The following is a 24,287-nucleotide window of genomic DNA, read 5'->3' as shown; positions in this document are numbered from 1 at the left end:
TGTTTTGAAATAGAATTGTATATAACTCCTTCAAATTATTTTCAAACAATTTTGAAAAATAAGAACCAAGTTGTAAGACTTATGCTAACCAATCTCAAAATTTTTTATGAAGCCACAGTAATCAAAAGTTTAAAATATTAGTGAAAGAATAGACATATAGATCCATGTAGCAGATTGATAATCCAGATATAAATACTTACATTTAGAGTAAACTGATTTTTGACAGAGGTGCCAAAATAATTTGGTGGAGGAAGGCAGAGTCTATTCAAGAAATGTTGAACTAAATTTGTTCATGGTTTAACAACTCAATATATTTACTAAAAATCCTTGAATTGAACACTTAACATAGCTGAACTTCATGATATGTAAATTATTCCTCAAGAAATATGAAGAGTTTTCTTTTTTTTAAGGCAGAGGTAAAGACTCAGCAGATGAAAATTGATTACCAAGTATTGCAGCAAAAGTTAAAGAAAGAAATTCTTGTTCAGCTGGCAAAGGAGAATGGCAAAAAGTCAAGCAGAGAAAACTTGAACTTTCCTGAATCTCTCAACGTAATTCACAGCTTAAGATCACAGTCACAATGGTAATGCCACAGAAAAAATTTTAACATTCATATAGGTACAATTCCTTCAAAAAGTCTCTATACGTTTGCCCCCACATTCTTGCCCCAACAAACACACACACACACACACACAAAGCACTCACACTTATTCATACATGTACATCCCTCACTCAGGTATTACACAGTCTAGGCTTACATTTTTCCCTCCTCAACAACAACAAAAATCAAACATAAGCAAAAATTCATGTTGTTTGCTTATTTATAACTAAGCTTAGTGAGGAGAGTCCTCACAAATGCTAATAGGAGCCTATGAACAATCATTTCTCCAAATAATTGCACAGCCTTTGATAAGTTAATGATAGAATTTTTCCTTACCATTTGTACATTGAATTACTCCTATGACTCTTGAAACAAATGACACAGAAGAGGCAATGGAGGGCCAAAGGAACTTTTTAACGTCACTAGGAGGAGGAAAGTTCATGGACCCAGAAGGGAAAAAAAGCTAGTCTCTGTGTTTTCCCTGGAATGTCACAGGTAGGACCTCCATCCTGAGTCTTACCTGTGCTGTGTCTATTGATGATCTCTACATCTGAGGCTCCAGATATGACATGAAGTCTCTCATGTACTGACTCTGCTGGACCGACTGGTCTTTAGCTGCTACCAAATTATCCAGCAGAGTCACCTCATCTTCCTCCGTGTTTTGCAGCTCCCTCTGCTCCAGACTGTCCAGGATGCCTCTCATTACATTAAACCCTTTCAGAATCCTCTCTCAGTCTGCATATGATGCTTTGGGGATGAAAAGAGAAAGAGGCCTTCAGTCTTTCTGGCTGACAGCCTACTTCGTATGCGCCTGGGAGCCAAGACAAGAACTATTTTCCTCAGGGAGTTTTCAAAGGGATAGGAGGTGAAATTGGTGAGCATTTCCTAGGAAACACATTTTTCCTCCTGTCTCCCCTTGAGCTCCTCCCAAAGCGATATATTCAAGTCTACTTCATCAAGGCCCATCCTGAGACACAAACTGATACCTGGAGGAGGCTTGGATGGCAGAGACCTGTCCTGGATAATCATGCTACACTGTGCATTAAACCCTTCCACCCACACTTCCTAAACAAGGAAAGCTGGGCCTTTCTCAAGGTGTGTTCTGGGAGTATCCAAGCCTCAAAGTTGATGATGGAAATAGGACATGGGATTCACGAGTCATTTTTATATTGCTTCCCTCTATGCCTTTGCTTCCAAATATTTGGATTCACTTGTGATATATCTACTATCTAGCCCTGAACCCTCAACAAATAAGGAATGAAATGAAGACTAATCAAATGTCTTTCTGACTCATTAATTCTGAGGTAACAAAGAAAATGGGACTCCGCGTGATTGGACCAAGGTGCTGCCCAGTTTCCTGTCTCCAGACTCCCTCAGGAAAAACCTCTTCCTGCCTTCCAGGTAGCTCTCTTTTCTGATGTCAGCTTCCCATTCCTCAGCTTCCTGCTGTTCCTTCCTCAGCTTCTTCAGAGCTTCCTGGAGCTTCTGTTGTGAGAAAGGAATCATCAGAGTCAAGTTATGAGCTTTCTCAGCACCTGGACAAATGGAGAAGGAATCAAGCCCAGCTCAGAAGAGACTAAAGTTTACAGAAATGAGCCCAGCATTTAGAATCTAAGACGTAGACAAAAATCTGAGGGGGTGAATGTATTCCTTAACCCAGGGAGATGCAAGTTATGAACCTTCATCAGGAATAGCCTGTGTCTCTCTTCCCTAGAAGAACTGATCATGGAGCCAGGAAAGTCCTTTCTCCTCATTGATGCTTTTCCCACATCCAACCACCCATGTTCCCAAAGAAACCTTCTGGTCAGGGGGAAAATCAGAACTTACTTTGGGAAGCAATTCTCCACTCATCCAAATTCTCTGTGCTGAGTTTCTAGTTTAGGCTTATTTTTGAAGCAAATGGATGAATGCACAGAAATGTCCTTCATGCCTCAGAGCCGAGCAAGGGGTATGGAAAGATTGCAGGGCTCAGTCGGATAAAAAAAGTGACGGTTTCACTTTAGATAACATTCTGCCCTATCTTTCTCCACCCTGGAGTCCATCTGCTTTTCCATGACCGCCTCCTCCATAAAGAATATTTGGTGACCCTGGTGCTCTAGAGACAACTACACAAAGCCTACAAATGGACTTCTTGTCATCCTTACAGAAGAAATGGAGTTTTTCTCCATGGTGCTCACAGAGATCTCTCTTCTGTACAAGTTTCTTGTTACAAACACATTGAGAGCTATTACAGTTGAATTCTCTTCCCCAAAAAGATGTTGAAGTTCTAATCCCAAATATATGTGAATGAAACTTTAATTGGAAATCTTGTCTTTGCAGATGATCACGTTAAAATGAAGTCATTAAGGTGGGTCTAAATTTAGCATGACTGTGTCTTTATAAAAAGTTGATATTTGGACAGAGACAGACATGCACTCATGGAGAAACCACGTGAAGATAAAAGCAGAGATCAGGGTGATGCATCTACAAATAGAGGAACACCAAATATTTCCAGCAAACTTCCAGAAGCTAGCAAAAAGACATGGAACAGATCCTTCCTATGAAACCCTCAGAAAGAACCGATCCTGCCAATACCTTTCATCTTATATTTTTAGCCTCCAGAATTGTGAGAAAATAAATTTTATTTAAGCCATGTGTTTGTGGTACATTTTTTTATGGAACCTCTAGAAAATAAGACAAGTGCTTATTTTTCCTTTATTCATCCATTCTCCATTCTATCATTGAAGACGCTTTACATCATTAAAAAAAAAAACCTCCCACCTAATGCAGACAGACAGACAACAGACAGACACAGAGACAAAATGTATGCTCTCCTTTGGAGACGGTGCAATGTAGGAGTTCTACAGTAAGGTAAGGAACAACTAGATCCTGAGTTTCCTTATCTCACTCTATCCAGATGGTCTGCCCAGAGGCTTTCTGTATCTGTACAGTTTAGGCAAGAAAAATGAAATGGTCTCCACAATGCAGATAAAAAGTCCTGTCAGGTGTTTATCCAACATCCTTGAAACTTCTCCTGTTACTCTTTCAGGAACTGTCAATGGGAAGGTGGACCTGTTCTTGGCATCCAGAGACCTGAGAAAAGTCAGAAACATGACAACTCCTCCCCCATTCCTCTGTGCTGAGAGATCCCTCTTCAACCTTCCCTTAAAGTACAGGCTTAATCTGCCCCACAGTAATGACCCTGTCCCTAAGCACTCTAGCTCCCAGGGCAATTAGTTGCAAAGAAGTCATTTGGCAATAGAGGCCATCTTCATATAGCTAACCTAAATCTAGTCCCTTTTTCTCACAGTCAGTTCATCACAAAATCCTATAGCATTTTCTTCAAATTAGGTCTCATTCAATGAAGTCTTTTAACCATATTCAAGGAATAGTTTCCCCACTGTCTCCCCAATACTGTCATTGGGTCACACAGTGAGCTCTCATCACTGTTCACATCAACAGCCAGAATGATTTTTAAACATATACATCAATCTTGTCACGTCTCTGATCAAAGTCATGTCATTCCATGTGAGTCCTTCTTTATTGTGGTCTGCTGAAGTGCACGTTACACATCCCCTGCTATGGCCTCATTCTTCTCTCCCCACCTCCTACTCCTCCTCAAACCACACTGGCTGCCTTTATGTTCCTTAATCACTCTGGATAAAAATATATTTTGTACACATCATTTTTTTTGAAGACTCTTCTCTAAGTCGCCTTCCCACAGTGAGACCTATCCTGAAATATATTTAAAATTGCAAAACCCTTTCCCAGAGCATGTGGATCTTTTGCCCCATCACTGCCCATTTGTCTTACTATTATTATTGTTTCTTTGTTGTGTTTTTGTGCCATAGTGAGTTTCATCTTTTTGCATACTACATTACTCTTTTACTCTTTATTTACTTTCTCTCCCCTGAGCCCTATAATCTTTTGTGGGTGCTTACTTTTAGTGTGAGTTCAGTAGATGTTAATACAATTTTTTTCAACAGCTGTAAACTATTCTTTTTGTGAATTTAATCAAACATATTAAAATTTATTTAAATTCATTGCCTCCTCTTTATTGGGCCCTGTACTAGTCACTGAGTAGACAATTAATATATACCATCTTGTCCAGGTCTTTCTAAGATTATGAAGAATAAGTTCTTAGCAAGACCTCTCACCTGAAGGTCATGGGGCACTACTCAAGTAAGAGTAAACCATGGCCCTCAGTGGAGAACAAATTCCCTGTGCCTGGAACTCCGGAGAGACAAGTGACCAGAGAGGAGTTGCGAAGATGGGAAGCATCTGGTCATCCAACCTGTCTCATCAGGCTGGCCAAAGGACTGATAATTTAACAGGAAGATTGTGAACACCTTCCTAGAACTTACCAGGACTAGTAGTACAAAAGATTATCTTCAAGAAGGTCTTATCCTGGCAGAGCCCCTAAGATCTCTTCTCTCCATCATGAATCCACATAAGGGCTCTCCCCTCTGCGGGCTCTCACCAAGAGCTTATGCTTTTGTGAAGAGGGAAAACAGGGTTCCATCTCACAGGCTTCTCTGGAGGGAAGGAGGAAGGAATTCTCTGCTTCTGAAATAAACTATTCTGGTTTATCTTCACAGGGTAGAAAATCAAAGCTACAGAATAAGAAGAAGATAAAGGCAACAGCCTGGAGAAATAGTGGTCCCTCCTAGAAACAAACAAGGATCTTTACTTTTTTAAACTTCTCTTTCTTAAAGCTTGCTCCTTTCTCAGAATCAATGTCCCCTCTTCTGCCACTTTAGCAGAAATGCTACAATATGGCTCCTTTTTTAATCCAGAGAAACTTCAGAACCAAAATTAAGCTCACCCAAACACATTCAATCTGTTTCTCCCAAAGACTACTGCTCTTTGCCCTCAGAATCTACCCTACACACCTTTAGCCAAAGTGGATGAGTCCTGACTTGGTAGAGATCAGGCGCATGTGTGGTAAAAATTCACTCACCAAGGCAAAGGCCTGCTCACCAAGAGGAGTTCCCCCGCAGGAGCTGGGTGAAAAATGAAGGTTAAATTCTTAGAAGGGGAAATTAAACAAAGGAAGCAGAATAGAAACGTTAAAACAATAACAATGAGAGACCACTAGGTAGGACTAGTGGAGAGTAATGCTTCAGTATGCTCTAGGGCCTGCACTATCTTACTCCTCTCCTAGTTTAGTATAGCAAGAATATTTGAATAAGAAGAATGTGAATTACAATGATACATTCTACAGTTTGCCTGAATACTCAGAGTTCAATCTTATTGTTATTATTTAAGCTAATCCTATATTCAGATCCTAAGCAAGTCACTAGGAATAAAATAATGATCCAGAAAGGTTTGGCACCTGCCTCTTGTAACACAGAGTGTGATGAGGAAAATAGTCAGTTATAAACATTCTAAAATTAAGCTGGCACAGTGAGTATTAGTGGCTGTTATTGTGAATTGTAAAAATAAAATTAAAAAAGATTCTTCAGTGGGAGCCTATTGAGAAAATACTTCCACGAGTCCATCAGTTAATTACAAGTTTCTGGTCTTCATTCAGACAGGCCAGAAGAGGAAGGTTTCCAGAGACTAATCATAGTAAAACTGTGTCAGCGTCACGTTACTCAGCAAGTAAGAGGCAGGTGAGAACATAGTGGTTTATAGACGGTGCTGCTCCCGAATAATCTTTCACTGAGTAACACTCACACCTCCAAAATTTGTCCACTTTTCTCCACTTCCTTTGGGAAACATTTGGTCCTTTCTCACCCATCCATCAAAAGCAGACCTAAACATTTTACATTTCCAATACATACTTTTGTGTCCTATTATCTACTGTGTTCTTGTTCTGACTACGTTTCAGATGTTGTAGCTACAAGACAGTGGAAGCTCCATAACATGAGACCCTGACAGATAGGACGGCAGAGCTCACCAATCTTCACACGTTAACTGATGTGAGACATGTAGGGTGCTGGGAAGTCGATGTTTTTCCTATTAAAGCACAGCTATTTTGGCATTGTTTGTAACCCACAGAAGAGTAAGCTAATACTGGCCTGTAAACTCTTTCTGACTCACTCATATCTATGAGACCGGAACTGAAAATTATATAGACATAATTGCTGAGCCATATTGACAGTTTCAGTTTCTTGGGTAGGAATAAAATTTGTTCTAACAACAAATAAACTCATGATGCTTTTCAAGTGCAATGAAATCCTCCACATTTTGTACAAATTGCATTTTTTCCTTTACCTTCTTTGTTATCGCATAATACTGTCATTGAGTATCCCTCCTCATCCAGCCCTGTGCCCAACGAGAGTAAGTTGTCTTGAAGGCAGGAAGGGTCTTTTTCTGTGTTGTTCCTTCTTGTCTCAGATGTATTACAGTGTTGTATCTATGCAGTGGTATCTAAACAGAAAGACATGCAGTTACATAGCTGTAGATATCATTTTAATTACACTGAACATACTGATGATAACCATGGTTATGTTCTATTATTGTTGTTGCAGTCAACATAATTCTGTGATACATAATGAAATTCTCATATTAGTGCTAACATTTATGTGAATTCTCTTGACAAATCTTAAGAAACAATTTTTCATATCTTCTCTGATTTGCGCCTAAGATTGACTAAGGCACTTACTCAATGCCTGTTGTTTCATCTATCTACACCACCACACTCTAACCACATTACTTCCTGTGCCCTGTGGTTTTTTCAGATTGTAAACAGTAAACAATCATGGGCCAAAATGGGGGGATCTTTCATTAGACTCCTCTCCAACAGGAGACGTAGGGATTGGTGGTGAACACAGAGCTCTAAGGAGGATTTATTATTTCCTGGGCCCTCAAAACATACTAACCTAGGGGCCGGCCCCATGACCGAGTGTCTAGGTTCACACTGATTGAGATCCTGGGCATGGACATGGCACTACTCCAGAGGCCATGCTGAGGTGGCATCCCACATGCCAGAACTAGAAGGACCCATGACTAAAATATACAATTATGTACTGGGGGGATTTGGGAAGAAAAAAGCAGGAAAAAAAAAGACATTGTAAGCTAGAATGTGGACCATAGCAATGTGGTTATCTCTGGAGATGGACCTTGGGTGGTGGGAGAAGGAGCATGGTTCCTTCAGGTTTCCTTCTGGCACACGTTTTCTCATACCCTGACAAACTCTGATTTCTTCCTTGGTTTCTCTCCAGTTTAAATCTAATGTCTCAGAGGAGGTTCCCGGGACATTAGTGGCAGTCTCCCTGCCCTCCCATCTCCTCTGGGGCCTCTGATTCCCTCCTTCATTTTCCAGATGAATTTTTTATAATCTCTTCCCAGACAAGTGCAACAACATCAGGTCTTCTATGTAGTTGCAATTTTTAAATTATAGATTGATCCAAGGCTTTACAGCCTAAAGCTGCTCTATCTCCAACCACTCAGAAATGAGTTTGGGGAGAAAGAGTTCTTGGGGGATAAAGAGAAGGAATCCAGATAAAAAGCCAACTTTTACACCCCTTACTGCCAAAGAAATCTCTTTCTTCATATTCCAGAGGCACTTGGACCTCATACAAAATCTCATAGAGTCTGGAGGAAACCCACTATATCTCTTGGGCCCAGGAAGTGAAGTCAGATCAGAGACTCAAAGGGAGAAAAAAGTACAGGCATAGCTTGCTTTATTGTACTTCACAGTTATTTTGCTTTTTTTTAGAAATTGAAGGAGAGTACCATGCATGCCTCTAGGAAGCCTATTAGAACAATTTTTCCAACAACATTTGCTCCCTTGTTGTCTGTCTGTCACATTTCGGTAATTTCCACAATGTGTCAATTTTTTTCATTATTATACAATTTTTATGCTGATCTGTGATTAGTGATCTTTTATGTTACTATTGTAATTGTTTTGGGACACAATGAACTGTGCTCATATAAGACAGTGAACTTAATCAATAAATGTTGTCTGTGTTCTGATTGCTCCACCGACCGGCCACTCCCCTGTCTCCCCTTCTCCTCAGGACTCCCTCTTCCCTAAGACACAACAATGTTGAAATTAAGCCAATCAATATCCCTAAAGTGACCTCCAGGTGTTCGAGTGAAAGGAAGAGTTTCACATCTCTCACTTTGAATCAAAAGCCAGAAATGATTAGGCTTAGTGAGGAAGGCATCTCCAAAGCCAAGATATGCTGAAAGCCTCTTGTAGCAAACAATCAGCCAGGTTGTAAAGGCAAAGGAAAAGTTCTTGAAAGAAATTAAATGTGCTACTCCATGAACATATGAATTATTAGAAAGTGAAACAGATTTATTGCTGATATGGAGAAAGTTTTAAAGGTCTGGATAGAAGATCAAACCAGTCACAACATGTCCTTAAGCCAAAGCCTAATTCAGAGCAAATCCTAACTCTCTTCAGTTCTATGAAGGCTGAGAGATGTGAAGAGGCTGGAGAGGAAAAGTTTGAAGCTAGGAGAGGTTGGTTCATGAGGTTTAAGGGAGGAAGCTGTCTCCATAGCATAAAAGGGTAAGATAAAGCAGCAAGTGCTGACATAGAAGCTGCAGCAAGTTATCCAGAAGATCTGGCTAAAATATTAATGAAGGTGGCTACACTAAACAGCAGGTTTTCAATGTAGACAAAATAGCCTTATATTGGAAAAAGATGCCATCTAGGACTTTCATAGCTGGAGAGGAGAAGTCAATGCCCAGCTTCAAAGCTTCAAAGGACAGGCTGACTCTCTTGTTAGGGACTAACACAGCTTCTGAAGTTTGGCTGAAGCCAATGCTCATTTACCATTCTGAAAATCCTAGAGCCCTTAAGAATTATGTTAAATCTACACTGCCGAAGGAAGAATAAAGCCTGCATTGCAACATATCTTTTTAAATCATGGTTTAGTGAAAATTTTAAGCCCACTGTTGAGACGAACTACTCAGAAAAAATGATTCCTTTCAACTGCTCATTGACAATGTACCTGATTACCCAAAATCTTTGAGAGATGTTCAATGAGATTAACGTGTCTGCCACCACAACATCCATTTAGCAGCGCACAGACCAAGAGGTAATGTCAAATTTCAAGCCTTATTATTTAAGAAATACATTTTGTAAGGCCGTAGCTGCCAGTAGATATGATTCCACTGATGGATCTGGGCAAGGTACATTGACAAATTTCTGGAAAGGATTTGCCATTCTAGATGCCATTAAGAACATTTGTGATTCATGGAAAGATGTCAAAACATCAACATTAACAGGAGTTTGGAAGAAGTTGATTGAAACCCTCATGGATGACTTTGAATAGTTCAAGACCCCTGGAGGAAGTAACTGCAGATGTGGTAGAAATAGCAGGAGAACTCAAATTAGAAATGGGGCCTAAAGATGTGAAAGAACTGCTGCGATCTCCTGATAAAACTTTAACGGATGAGACGATGCTTCTTACGGGTGAGCAAAGAAAGTGGTTTCTTGAAGTGGAATCTACTCCAGGTATAGATGCTGTGAAGATTATTGAAATGACAAGAAAGGGTTTAAAAATATGGCATAAACTGAGTTGATAAAGTAGTAGAAGGGTTCGAGAGGATGGACACCAATTTTGAAAGAAGTTCTGCTGTGGGTAAAATGCTATCAAACAGCATCACAGGCTACAGAGATATCATTCATGAAAGGAAAAGTAATCAATGTGGAAAATTTCATTTTTGTCTCATTTTAAGAAATTGCTACAGCCAGCCCAACCATAAGCAACCACCACCTTGAACAGTCAGCAGCCATCAACATAAAGAAATGATCCTCCATCAGCAGAAATATTATGACACACTGAAGGCTCAGATGATACACAGCATTTTTTGGCGATAAAGTATTTTTTAATTAAGATGCGTACAATATTTCTTTAGACATAGTACTACTGTACATGTAATAGACTACAGAATAGTGTAAACATGACGTTTATATGCACTTGGAACCCAAAAAATTTGTGTGACTTGTTTTATTGTGACATTCACTTTACTATGGTGGTCTGGAACTGAGCCTACAATATCTCTGAGGTATGCCTGTAAAAGGATGGCTATGGGATGTATGGGAGGCATGAGAAGGAAGAGTATAAGAGAAAAGAGAGCACCTTGCACAAGGGAGCTCATCTCCTTTGGTCCTCAAAATCAATTCCCCTACCCTGTCCTGGGCATCCCACGTAAACACACTCACACACACTGAGCCCTCCACTCCCCTCTAGTTGTTAACAAGATTTACAGATCAAAAATAGACTATAACAAACATCACATCTACTGTATAGCTCGACGCTAACCACCATATTCCATACCATCTTCTTCTCCTTCCTGAACTGTGAGAATGAAAAATGGGACAACCCCTTTGAAAGAAACCTGGTAGTTCGTTATGACATAAAACACACACTCACCCTAAAAATCAGTAAATCACCTTATGGTATTTGCTCAAGAGGAATGACCTATTTGTACTTGCAGAGGACTGGCTATGGGGATCCCACCAAGCCCTTCAAGAACGCATACTGCAAAAACAATTTTCCTTCCTTCTCACTGCGGGAAGAGAAAGGGCTTTTCTTCATTGCTGAGGACTGCCATAGTCTATATGATCACTGGAAAGAGTAAGGCTGTCCAAGAGAAACACAAGTATGGCCTACAACGTTGTTGAGAAATCCCACAAAGTACTCTTGACTCTTCCCATATTGCCATGAATAATAATTTGTTGAAGAGAAAAACAATTGCCCCACTTCCCACCCCAGGGAGACAAGTGAGAGTTAACTGAGCTGGGAAGGTACCTAGTACAGCAGAAGGGGAGTATAAGCTGTGAATGCTGAGGTTAAGAACAGACCCAATTTGGGATAGGATGGAGAGAGTAGCACAGAATGAAGAGATTGCACAGCATCATCATCACATAAAATGGAAAGTCACTAGAATACCATATTAACAAGGGCAGGTTATGTGTTTATTCCAATGAAGATCTCAGGTCCTCAAATGGAGAAACTTCTGATCACCACGTGGTGCTGGCTCCAGATACTGCTGCCTGCACATTGTCCATGGATGTTCTCGCAGGTTGAAGATTCCTTGTTTCCTGAGTTCTCCTAATCCCACTGAAACTTTTTCCTGTGGATGCACATCTGCCTCATTAATGGCCCAGCACAGTCCTGAGGCCCCGGAAATATACCAGGAAGTGATTGCTACTCAGAGATTGAAAGGTGCTGGGGTAGGAAAAACCTTAGAACTGACTTGCAGAAAGCAAATCCACATTTGGTGTCCACCAGATTATTTGAGTCCAGGATACCTTCTCTGGTTGTTTACTGAGAAGAGACAGTGCAATTTGGGGAAGTTAAAAGTTTCATATTCTTTTCAGAAAAGGGCTTCATTTTGGGGCCATGAGCCTCTGCTAAAAAGTAGATGCCCCACAATGTACACATTGTTTCTGTGGTATATAAAATTTCAGGGTTTTATTTCCTTATACCTAGGTACCTCATCCTGAACTGGAGGACTGGGCATTACAGTGAACATCCCTGGAGAGTCATTTGTCAATTATTCAAGAGTACAAATTTTTGCTGGTGTATCAGATCCTCAGTCATCATAGCAATGAGGTGAGAGGAAGGCAGAGGTCAAAGGAAAAATTTAGATCAATTTCCTCCAGTTGCCATGCATGAGCACTAAGATATGGATTTATAGATCACACACACACACAGATACTGGAAATACCCACTTTGAAATCCCTTATCTCATCCAAGGTCATCCAAAGATGAGGAAGTTGGGAATTCCGGGGACAAGCAGGGATGACAGTAGACACTGTTAACCAAACAGTCCACTTTTTTTTTAACTCCGAAGTTGGCTGGGGGAAGAGTTGTGAATAAAAATTCCAAAAGACATGGGGGTTCCCACTAAGTCCTGAATGAACATCCACTGCAGAAATAATTCCCCTCCTATCTCACTGAAGTTGGAGAACAGGCTTTCCTCTTCATCCCTGGGAACTTTCACTTCACTGCAAAAGTAAGGCCGACCAGAGCAAAGAAGACTGACTCACCTACACGGTTGTTAGGAAATTCCACAATAGAACCTCTGGCTCTGACTCTATCCCTGTGAATAATAACTCTTTAAAGCTTGGCAAACAGAGTCCAAATTGAAACTCAATTTCAGTGACACAGAATTACTACAGAAAATGAAAAAGATAAGACTGGGTGGCTATATAGAAACATTTATTTGCAATTAGCTAAAACTTAAAGAAAATTGTAATTCTTTAATTAAGTTATTGTATTTCTTAAAACAAAGTGGGGGTAATAGTGTTGAAAGTAAACTAATTTGTATTGTTAAAATCATTTATTTCAGTCACAGTGAGAAGGAGCCAAAAAATAAGTACACAGCATGCTGGATTGCTGCTATGTGCAATGACAGAAATGACAGAAGTTATTGAAAACCTTCTGTTTTTTAATTTTTGTAACACTACACCAGGCAAATTTCATATTTTTTTTACAAATGAGAAACTGAATCCCATAGAATTTAAGTCACTTGATAAAGGCCAGTATGTAGCATGCCAGAATTATAATGAAATTCTAAATGTTGTACACATACACATAGACACAGATTATTTAGCACAAGCAGAGCTGGAGTAGTCTTGACAGCAGCAGAGAGCTAATTAGGATCTGAAAAATGAGACTTCAGGAAAAACAACCCTAGCGCCCCTGAAGACACAAACCTGTTTCATGAGACTCTGACACAGCTTATATTTTTCAGTAATTAGTAGAGCAAATACTTATTATTAAGTTGAGACAATTAGACACTTTGTACTTAATGGCATTTTTCTTCTCACAATGATCCTAAGTATGATGCAATTTTTATAGCAAGATTATTTTAAGGAAATAAACACAGCACTTAAGTATGTTAGTCAAGGTTACAATGCTATTATGTGGAAAGACAAGACTTGAACTCAGACACTCTGGACCTAAAACTTACACTCTTGGTACATATGATTTATTTCATGATATTTTCTCCTTAACTCCTTGATGAATAAGGGGTACCAGGAGTGAATCGACACCCCACTAAGGACACATTCTTTCGTGGATAATTCCCATACACGGTCTTCAATAATATACAAAAGTTGTTGAAAAGCTGTCCTTCATCTTCTCAGTCTGTGGCAGAGGAAATGAGGATGTATAAATTGACAGATGTGTTACATCTTTCTTTCTTTATAAGGCATCAGTCAATTTTCCTTAGGAGTATGAAAAATGATGAATTAAGATTTTCTCCTAATGCAAAAATGATACTGGAAAAATACGACACAGGGCAAACTGAGCATCCTATTAATGAATGAAGGATCTTCAAATAGGAAAAAGAGACGCAGCAAGGAAAAGATGGTGAGAATAGTATAAATAAGCTGAGTGCATTAGATGCACCCAAGGCAAGAGGCAATACAAAGTGTGTGAGGGTGCAAGAAGGTTTAAGAACTTGGCGACCACAGTCATGGGGAGATGACATTTCATAGGATTGAAATATGGAAAAGTTGCCTGAGAAAAGCAACATGAGGAGAATTTATAGATGAGAAACCCATGGTTTGTTACATTGAAAAATGAGAAGGTGCCGGCCTCATAGTCTAGGAAAATTCCAACACGAAGGGGAGGAACAGTCAAGGAAAGGGTTAAGATCAAAGGATCTGAGGAGGAAGCCTCCTCAAAAGCATTATATTCAGAGCGATTCCGTAACCCTATAACCCAGTACCCATTTTTTTGGTTGATATGTAGAGTAAACATGTTGTCTAAAACAAACTTCCATGTTGAATTTAGGGCATTTTCCACTGTATACCCCCAGGATCCAGGCATGCTTCTCTGACACATCTACCTCCCAGTAATGTTTCCTTGATCTGATAACTGGGGAGCCCAGGACACCATAATCATCATAATCGCCATTCCGATATGCATTTTTCTTTGATTTCAAATAGAACACATATCTCACTTGTCTCTTATCCCCAGAAATGAAAACTTTTGATTTATTGTTGGGAGGATCCAATGTCACATGAACTGTAGAAAAATTACAAGGTTGGGTGAGGCATATGATGTAGCTTGATTTGGCACATTCTGAGAGGGATCTCGGGAATAGCTTGAGGGGAAACTGGAAAGAACTCTGTTCTGTTCTTGGGGAGAGATATAACACTGCAGAAATATAAGATCTATCTGTGTGATGGAAGGGGAAACATGGGTCTTAAAACATGAGACCTGCTAGAAAATGCAAAATTCTAAAAGATAATGAGAACAGAGTGGCTCGATAACACTGTGATTTCTTCTTACCCTAGTAGCGTTGAACATCTGTGAGCTCTGAAATTAAAACATCCAAGACATTAATAATCCAATATTAAATATAAGGAAAGGAGTCAGCACTGAAATCTATTTCCTCTCTAGATTAGGGAGAGGTGAGATAGTTAACAGGTAAATCAGAGGATGAACAAGACACTTGGCCACTCCCCATTAAATTTCATGATATAATCAGCACATGATATCTACCCTTTTTTCTCTCCTCTACCGACACCTAGAAATTGTACCCTCCTCCCCACTTAGCCCCTGCTATCACAAGAATCCCACAGCCACCCACTAGCTCTAACATTCCTCACCATTAAACATTCGCAACATCCCTCTCAGATCAGGAGCTCGGAAAACTCTCCTTTGTTCCTTGGGAAAAGTTTTTGGCTTCTTCAGAGTCAAGGTCTCACTCCTAGGGATGACAAAAATTGGCTTGCACACTTCTGACTTTTTGTCCCTGCAAAAGCACTAACTTCCTCTCATTTCACCACATTGATGCACTTGAACTCTCTTATCTGGAGACTCTGAAAAAGGAGATAGTAGACTGCTGCCCTTTGAGCCAGAAATATGTTTATGTCCACCTTCCAAGTTACCCTGTATGTGACCTTAGGAAGATCCTGACCTCTCAGATGCACAGCTTCTTCCTTCCAAAATGAAATCACTAATCTCTCCCTCTTTACCTCCTAGTAATCATGTGAAATTATATGAAATAATGGATTTAACAAACAAAACAAAATATTGGTACCTTAAAAAACATAATGTGTTTAAAAAACCCTGAATGGATGTGGGTTCCCAGGGAGAAGATCAGAAAATGAGGTTGCAGAACCTGGATCCTGGGTGTTTGAGACATCTCAAGTGTGGGAATACTGTCTAGAGAGGATGGAGATCTTCATAGTTTGCTCGCTAGTGTAGGGTGGCCCTCAGAATAAGATCCGGGATTTCAGGTTCTCTGGAAACAACTACAAACCCTTGGAAAAGAAGATATTATGAACACCAAACTAACAGTGGGATGAATTTTAAGAGTTTGGAAAGAGCTTGATGCTTCCAGGTAGGTGTGCCAATTTAGATACAAGGATGCCTCCTTTCCATTCTGGCTTCTGAAGAACGTGACCAAGATGGATCAATTGTTTGCACCAGGGCCAAAATATTCCTAAAGATTCAAGTCTGTTTTTTGAAAATCAAACCAGAACCATACTGAAACACCTGTTCTCTTCAATTCCCAGGGCAAAAATTTAAATACAAAGGATTTGTCTCCAATTTTGGGTGCTTTGCAGATAAAGAAGCCACGACCTAACCGTGATAAGTCAAGCACCTACGAAATACGGGAACTCCATTTAGATCCAGGCACACTGGGTGAATAAATTTATGAAATCACAAGGTTCTGATTCAGCAATGCCTTATCTCTAACCCTGCCACTGAACCAAACTCTCTTCAACTTCCCCCAGCCAATTCCCTACCATAGAATCTGGTCCACTCTTAATAATTATAGAACACTCAAACAATGATTTGTGAACAGAAATTTAAGAAAAATCTATACCTCAAATTCCTTCCCTGAGCAATGTTTTATTCTAACTGACCACCAGATTACCCTAATAGCTTTAAACCTCTCTTCACAGCACAGAAGGACCATCTCTGGTCTCCCTCACATACCTTTCCACGATGCCGTTCACATCCTAGGGAGAAAAGAGAAAACATGAGTCAAGAAGTGATACACTCTCCCCACTTACAAAGCTTCATCACATCCCCACCACACCATGATGTGGTGGGAATAGAAATGGTCCCAAAGTGAGAGCCATAAAGCAAAGATAAGACCTAGGCTACTCATTCTAGAAGACTCATGAAATGTTGTCACGTTTCCTAAAAGATAGAAACAGCTTTGATCCTAGTGGAAGTGCAGCATGAGGCTTCTGATATCGGGAGATGAGAGACATTTATGAGGAAAACAAGAGGTCCATAATTTTTTTCAAAAATACAGAAGGCTCCCCATGAGATGATTTGAATAATTCATGGTTCTTTCATTTATTTAACAGAAATGTAAAACGATATACTATTATTTGCCAAGCATTATAACAGGCTTTGGAAAATCAAAGTTGAGTAAATAATCATAATATCCCTCAAGAAGTTTGCATGGTTTTTGCTGAGGGAACAAGGAAACAAATACATTAATATAAGTATTTTTTAAATCTCTCTCTTCTCATTTTATATATTATCTGTATGTGCCTTCGTCTACTCCCTCCAATTAAACACACAAATATGCCCAGTTAATTTCCAACTCTTTATTTTTACTCAATTTTGCCCTTAAATGTAGGTTAATATATTCAGTAGTAAAGAAGCCACAGGAACCAGTAACTTAGGATGTCTAATATATAACCCACTGTTCATAAACCAAATCGTTTCTTCTCTTATACTCCATAACGTTACCAATATCCACTGGGTCAGTGTCCTGAAAAGTACAATATTTACCCAACTCTTCAGTCTCTACCAAGCCAGTTTAGTCTACATTCTTAACAGTTTTTAGCCATCCGATCTTCTTTGTCATCACAGATATTATTTTATTTGTTTGAACAGCTTTGTACCAATACATGTGGTACCTTTTGTCTCAGACTTACTTCACTCATGTCACCAAAAAATAGGCCAATAGCTGGGTCTACAGATGACAAAAAACAAATGATTTTGCTCTCTGTATTAGGGCTTTTTTTGTATAAAACAAAAACCAAAAAAAAAAAAAAAACTATTAAGTAGAGAAAGAATTTTTGAAGGCAGTCATAAGTTTATTTAAAGCTTAATTTTGAAGCTCAAACCTTGTCATAAGGGACTAGTCTATGTCACTTTTAAAATTCTATTTATTCTCTATATGTTGATTTGTTTTCAATTCATGAAGGGAACATGAATCTCCTGATATAAACTCCAGAATGAAAGAGAACTTCTCTTTCCAGTTCTCACAAAAATTCTGAGTTCTGCAAGGCATTGGCCTACCTTGGATCAGATGCCCATATTAAAAGCATCATTGTGTTCTTGCGGAAAGGAAATGAAGCAATGTTGAAGGGAAATTTCTATTTACTGGAACTAAGTTCGTTTTAATCTGAAGTAGATTGTGATAGGATAGGATGCATAATGTAAACACCAGAGCCATCACTAGGAAAAAAACTTAAAAAAAATACAGTTAGAAAACAGGAAAACAAAATGTTATATTGGAAATATTCATTTAACAGGAAAGAAGCATCTTAAGGAGAAAGGTAAGAATAAAACCTACAGGAGAAATACGAAAAGCAAGTAGCAAACTGGAAAATTTTAATTCAGCAACATCAATAATTGCATTAAATGTCATTGTCTTAATACCTCAATTAAAAAGGCAGAGATTTTTGGACTGGATAAAAAGGAAGATTCAATTATTGCTATCTTCAAAATGCATAATTTGGATTCAAAGACAGAAATAAGGGAAAAGGTAAAAATATAAAAAAATATAAACCATACAAGGAGTAATCATGAAATTGCTCCTGTCTATATTAATATAAGACAAAATAGACTTTAAGGCAATAAATATTACGACAGAATGAGTGAGAAATTTCATAATGATAAAAAACTCAGTACATCAGGAGGTATCATGGTTGTAAATGTGTATGCATTTAACAACAGAGCTTCAACATACACAAAGTGAGATTAATAGAAAAACTAGATAATTCAATAATAATAGTTAGAGATTTCAGTAACTCTCAATAATAGAGAGAATAGCTTGTTTGAAAACTGTCAATAAGACGTGAACAATAGAATGAGCCAAGTTGATCTGACATTTATACAGCATTTTACCCAATGATCGAGAATAAACATTCAAATTTACATGGAGAAATTTTCTGGATATACAATATTTTAGGTCATAAATGTGTCAAGACATTTAAAAGATTGAAATAATAAAATATATCTTCTCTGATTACAGAGGAATTAAATTTGAAATACACAACAGAAGAAAAAGTAAGAAATCACTAAATATTTTTTAATTGAACAACTCACTTTCAAGTATCCAAAGGGTTAACAAAAAATCACAAAGGAAATTTAAAAGTAGGGTGAACTGAGTGAAAATAAAAACTAAATAATCAAAATGAATGGCATACAGCTAAAGTAATGCATTTATCATTAAACACAATGTCAGAAAAAATGGTCTCAAATCAGCAATCTGAGTTCTCCACTTTAAAAATATCCAGAAAATGAACAGCAAATAAACCTAACATACACACACACACCCATATGTGTACCTACATATGCACACACACATAAAGAAAGCATTAAACGTGAGAGTAGGAATAAATGATATAGAAAGTTTAAAAAATAGATAAAATCAATGAAATAATAAAGATTGTTCTTGTAAAAAAGCCGCAAAATTGATCAAACATAACTAAACCTACCAGGAAACAAAAGTGAAAAAGCAAATCACTGAAATCAGGAATAATACAGGGGACATTACCGTGTGTGTTGTAGAAATTAAAAAATTTCTGAAGTATTATTATGATGAACTTTATGTCTAGAAATCAGACAAGTTAGATAAAATGGATAAATTCCTATAAAGACATGCAATACCAAAAACTGACTCAAGAACTTTAGAAAATTGAAATAAGGCTAATACAAACCAAAACAATATTATTTTAAACCTTTCCAAAAAGAAAAGCCCAGAGTGAGACGGCTTCACTGGTGAATTCTATTAAATATTTAAGAATAAATAATAATAGTCTTTCACAATTTTTATTCAAAAAATAGAGAAAGAAGAGGAAAATATCAACTCAACTACAAGGAAAATAAAAAACAAACTTACAATCCAAAGTGCATTTGCTTGTCTGTGACTAAGCTGGGTGATAAAGAGGTAACGGATACATGCTGGACACAGACTCCAGATAACAGAGGCCTATAGAATACCACTGGACACAACAGGTCTCCTCTCCAAGATCAAATTTTTGCACTATGCTCGATAAATTAATAAACTTAGATTTTCCCTTGTTATCCATGCATTCCATTATTCCTATAACCTCTGTAATAGTTGCAGGGAAGGCGTACTGCAGGACAAAAGGAACCCTAGTTTCACCATCAGAAAGAGTACAGCAATACAGAGGAGAGGGAAACTTGTCTTCATTTTTCCTAAATCTCAGATGCTGGGGCTTCTTCTCAAGTCTTACCTGCAGCATCTCCAGTGTTGACCCCTGCAACCGATGCTCCACATCTGAGATGAGAGTTCTCACCAAGAGGCTCTGCTGGACCAGCTCATTCTCAGACTCAGCCAGATTATAAAGAATATCTCCCTCCTCATTCTTCAGCTTTAGCAGCTCCTTCTGCTCCTCACAGTCCAGGATGCCTCTTATTTGATTAAACTCGGCCTGGACACTTTGTCTCTCATTTTGTATTTGATTCTTCAGGAATAAGAAAGAGAGAAATATGCTCAGGTTCTCAGGAAGAGGCCGGGAGCTAGAAAAAGAATGATTCTATTTGGGAAGTTCCTACAGGGAAGAAAGATAAAAGCAGGGGAAAAATTCTAGGGGAAGCTGACTTTTCCTATTATTTTCTCTTCATCATATTCCAAGTAAGGGTCTCAAATCTGCATTGATGAGACTAACCCTGAGCCAAACTGGATACTTGGGTGTGGTCCAGCTTTCACACAGCTGTCCAGGACAGTCAAGCCTCTCTGCATCACTTCTGACCCAGTGCCACCCTGTGCCAAAAGTTGAAAACTGAGGATAGAACCATGAGCCATTGTCAAATGTCTTCCCCCAGTCAAAGGCTCAAAAACATGACAGGAAAGGAGCACAGAATTCACTAGCCATCCTCATCAGATCGTTCATCTGGTGACTACCTCATTTCAAATAACTGTGTTCATTTGCCACAGGTTCACTTTTGAGCCCCTACCCCTGTCAGGAGAAGTATAAAAAAGAGGACTTATCAAATGACTTTTGGACACATCAACTGTCAGGGAACAAAGAGGAAGGCGGTTCCTTGTGACTAACACCCAAGGTCCTGCCCAGATTTCAGTCTAACTCCCTCAGGAAGTGTCTCCTCCTACCTTCCAGGAAGTTCTCTCCTTTCTGACATCAGCTACCAGCTCCTCAGCTTCCACTCGCTTCTCCCTCAGCCTCTCCAGAACTATCTGGAGCTTCTCCTATAAGCAAGGAATTAAATGAGAATCAAGCACTGGGCTTTACAGCATTGGAATAGAGAATAAATGGGGAAGAAATCAGGCTGATCTCTGGAGAGACTGCAGTTTACAGAAACTGTAAGAACAGCAATTAGAATCTTTCACTTGGAAGAAAACTAGAGGTGGTGAATGTGTTCTTTAAGACTCAGGTGATAGAAGTCAGCATCCCCTCCCTAAGAGAAGATTGATTCTCTTTGTTCTAGTAGAAGAAATCTGATCCTGAGACAAGGAAAGAACTTATATCTCAAGCCACCCAGCTCTCCATTCAACCCTCCTGTTCAAAGGGGTATTAAGAGCACGAGGTACAAACGTATCTACTTCTGGTAGGTTTATCCTTTTGTAATTGGATGGAATGCACAGAAATGGCTTTCAGGCCTCGGAAGGTGAGCATAGGAAGAAAAGAGATCACAGACCTCAGGGCTATGGTGACAAGGTCACTGAGCTCAAACGTAAAGTGGAGATTTCCCATCAGGTACCATTTTCTCCCATGCCTTGTCTTCATCCTGGTCTTGTACCTGCTACTCCTGGGCAATCTCCTCCATGAGGAATGTGTGGTGACCACGGTGCTCCTGAGACCGCTCACAAAGCCAGCAAATGACCTTCCCATCCTCCTTACAGAAGAGCAGGAGTTTCTCTTCATGACACACACAGAGATCTCTCTTCTGCTCCTCCTCTGGCCTCAACTTGACCTTCCTGAGCCTCTCCACTATGTTGGCCACATGCCGATTATGCCGCAGGTTCCCCAGCTGGTAAGGGATGCGGCACACAGGGCAGCTGCTCTCTCCTTCTTGGCCAATCTTGGACTCTTTGTTGTTTGAGGTGATGCAGGCTTTGCAGAAGCTGTGGCCACAGTCTAGGCTCAGGGGTTCTGGCAGGAGATCCAGGCAGATGGGGCAGGTCACCTCTTCCTTTATGTCCACCAGGATTCCTGAAGCCATTGCAGCAGCTCCCCTGTCCTGACTTCTGTGTCCCCTCTTGCTCACAGATCCCTGTACAATTGCGAAGGTAAAAGGTGACAGCGTAAGAAAGGTAAGAATAAAGATACTAATTGTGTTAAATCAAGGCCAAAACACAATATTGAAGGACAAAAAAGAAAAGGTGGCGAAACAAGGAAAGAAGCTTGGTGATCTGATAGAAAGGACTTTTCACAATGACTTGAGACACTTTACTCCGAGTTCACATTCTATGACAAATTCCATCCTTGTCTGTGCAATGATTGATATTTTTCTTTACTTTTACTGAACAAAAGGGTGAGAACTTTCCTACCAAGATCCTTGTGTGATCTACCATCTATCCTACTTGTTCTTTCCTGCCAAAACACACCTTCAATGTTAAAAGTGCCAAACCACTTATGGCTCTGGGGTTTTATACCTGCTCTTCTCTCAGCTGCCCTGATATCAGCATGACTCACTCTTATACTTCAGTTCACCGTCTTCTAACAACAGCAAGACCTACTCTGTGTAACTTATTTACAGAGTAACCATTGTCATACCTTGATAGTTGCCAAAATTTGATGATAACAAAAAGATTTCCAGCATGAGACAACCAGTAATTTTTCCCTTTGCCCAGCAAAAAGGAGGGGAAAGCCATTTATTTGTTTATTTTATTTACTTATTATTTATTTATTTATTTAGACCTACTAAAAGTGTCTACTTGTGCCATGTTCATCATCCATGAAGGGAACCTGATAAAGAATGAGGCTGAAGGTAAACCAAAAGTATAATCTAGCTAATAGTAGAGATACTAAAAAGAGTGAAGAGGCCATGTGCAGTCAGCCCCTGGCTGCATAGACTATGGCCCAGATCAGGCTTTGCTGAGTAGCAAGGTCAGAGGTGGGTATTATACCAGGGGTAGATATTACATATAATGTCTACTCCAGTTTCTGACTCAAGCTCTGTTCCAAACATGGGAGTGGGGCCTCCAATTATTTCTCAGTCCACTCAAGATACAACCAATGCTGAGATACTTCAAGAGGCTGTAGAGGGGGAAGGATCAGAGCATGGTTTATGCATGACATTATGGAATTTATTTTCACAGTTGGGCTACAAGGAACTAATGGCAAAAGAACTGCTGCCACTGTGGACACAGAAGGGTAACGTGCAAAGGAGCTAGAGTCCTTTCACGTGGAGGATCACCCCATCTCTACCTAATCAGTGACGCAGGGCTCCACAGCAATCAGCAACATAGATAAAGGAAGATGAATGTTGTCTGCTTGATGGAACTCCCAGGTCAGTTGGCTGCTGTAGGTGTCAGCTGATTGCACCTTATACATTGGTTCTCCAACATATAAGCTCACGAAAATGTCCCAGAGGTGACAGCTAAAGACGAGCAAAAAAGACATTAAAAGACAATAACTATGTAAAAGTTCTAACAATAAGGATATAGTATAACTTTCTTCTCTTGTGATTGGAGCAAAACTATTTCTCTAAGCATGATGGAGCCCCATTTTACTGATGTTATATGGGAAAGAGTCATTTTTCCTAAATAGAATGGGAAAATGAAATTGTGCTGTGTTTTATTTACCAGATAATCATCTAACACTATTTAATGTAAACTCCCTATAATACTACCATATAAAAACTGAAGCATAAAGGTCAGAAATCAGTTCTAAATCCTTGTGATAATTGGTATGACAGAGGTGTAGTGTACGAGCTCAGAAGACAGCTGCCTAACATGGACTTATGGCTGAGAGGAGGACAAGAATATGTAGCAGAGGAGATAATCTCCAAAGTCAACTTTGATAAAATAAGATTTGGTCGTGTGGGGTTAGTCAGGGTAAGAAAAGAGATTTGACTGGTGTCTTCCATATGCCTGAGTAAGATGGGTACAGCGGTACCTTCTATAGGAGGGGGAAGTGAACACAGAGGCTCCCTTATTCTAACTTCCTTCCATCGTGGTTCTCAGGATTTTGTGATCTCACTACTTCTTCTGACATGTTTTAATATCATTAACACCAATCAAGTAACTCATTTTGTTTACTAATGTGGGAAAAGTTACCTTTTCCAGAAATTCTTACTGCATGCTCCTCTTGCTTCAGATCTCTCAGCTGAGCTCTGCCTCCAGGTGGCAGACATGGCCCAAGTAGATAGATGAGCAAGGTTAGTTAGTGATTTTTAAGGAACTGCAACTATTCTCTGTATCTAGATGAATGAATAGATAAAGGCTGCAGAGCTTGGCAGCTGTCACCCCACCAAGGGTCCTAGGCACAGACGGGCCAAGGGATGAGAATTTGTCTACAAAGTCATGCAGAACTACTGTGTTTTTACACCGATAGACATGAAACTATTAGGATTCAAAGACCCCTTTGCCT

The 24,287-nt window shown here is 39.4% G+C and overlaps 1 protein-coding gene and 1 pseudogene across 1 annotated transcript; both read right to left on the bottom strand.

The window, feature by feature from the left end:
* Positions 1 to 12,697: 12,697 nt before the first annotated feature.
* On the bottom strand, positions 12,698 to 14,707 carry LOC106780875 (E3 ubiquitin-protein ligase TRIM34-like; annotated as a pseudogene).
* Positions 12,817 to 23,263, bottom strand: LOC100069440 (tripartite motif-containing protein 5-like). Its single transcript, XM_014741677.3, is given in 8 exon segments — positions 12,817 to 13,644; positions 14,797 to 14,823; positions 15,117 to 15,217; positions 16,456 to 16,478; positions 19,968 to 20,198; positions 20,846 to 20,941; positions 21,493 to 21,966; positions 23,124 to 23,263. Coding segments are annotated over 6 exon segments (900 nt in total). The 5' UTR covers positions 21,916 to 21,966; positions 23,124 to 23,263; the 3' UTR covers positions 12,817 to 13,644; position 14,797.
* Positions 23,264 to 24,287: the final 1,024 nt, after the last annotated feature.

Source organism: Equus caballus, chromosome 7 (assembly GCF_041296265.1).
Source record: "Equus caballus isolate H_3958 breed thoroughbred chromosome 7, TB-T2T, whole genome shotgun sequence".
Classification (NCBI taxonomy): Eukaryota; Metazoa; Chordata; class Mammalia; order Perissodactyla; family Equidae; genus Equus; species Equus caballus.
The sequence above is the reverse complement of the archived record's forward strand: the minus strand, read 5'-3'. Positions and strand labels throughout refer to the sequence as shown.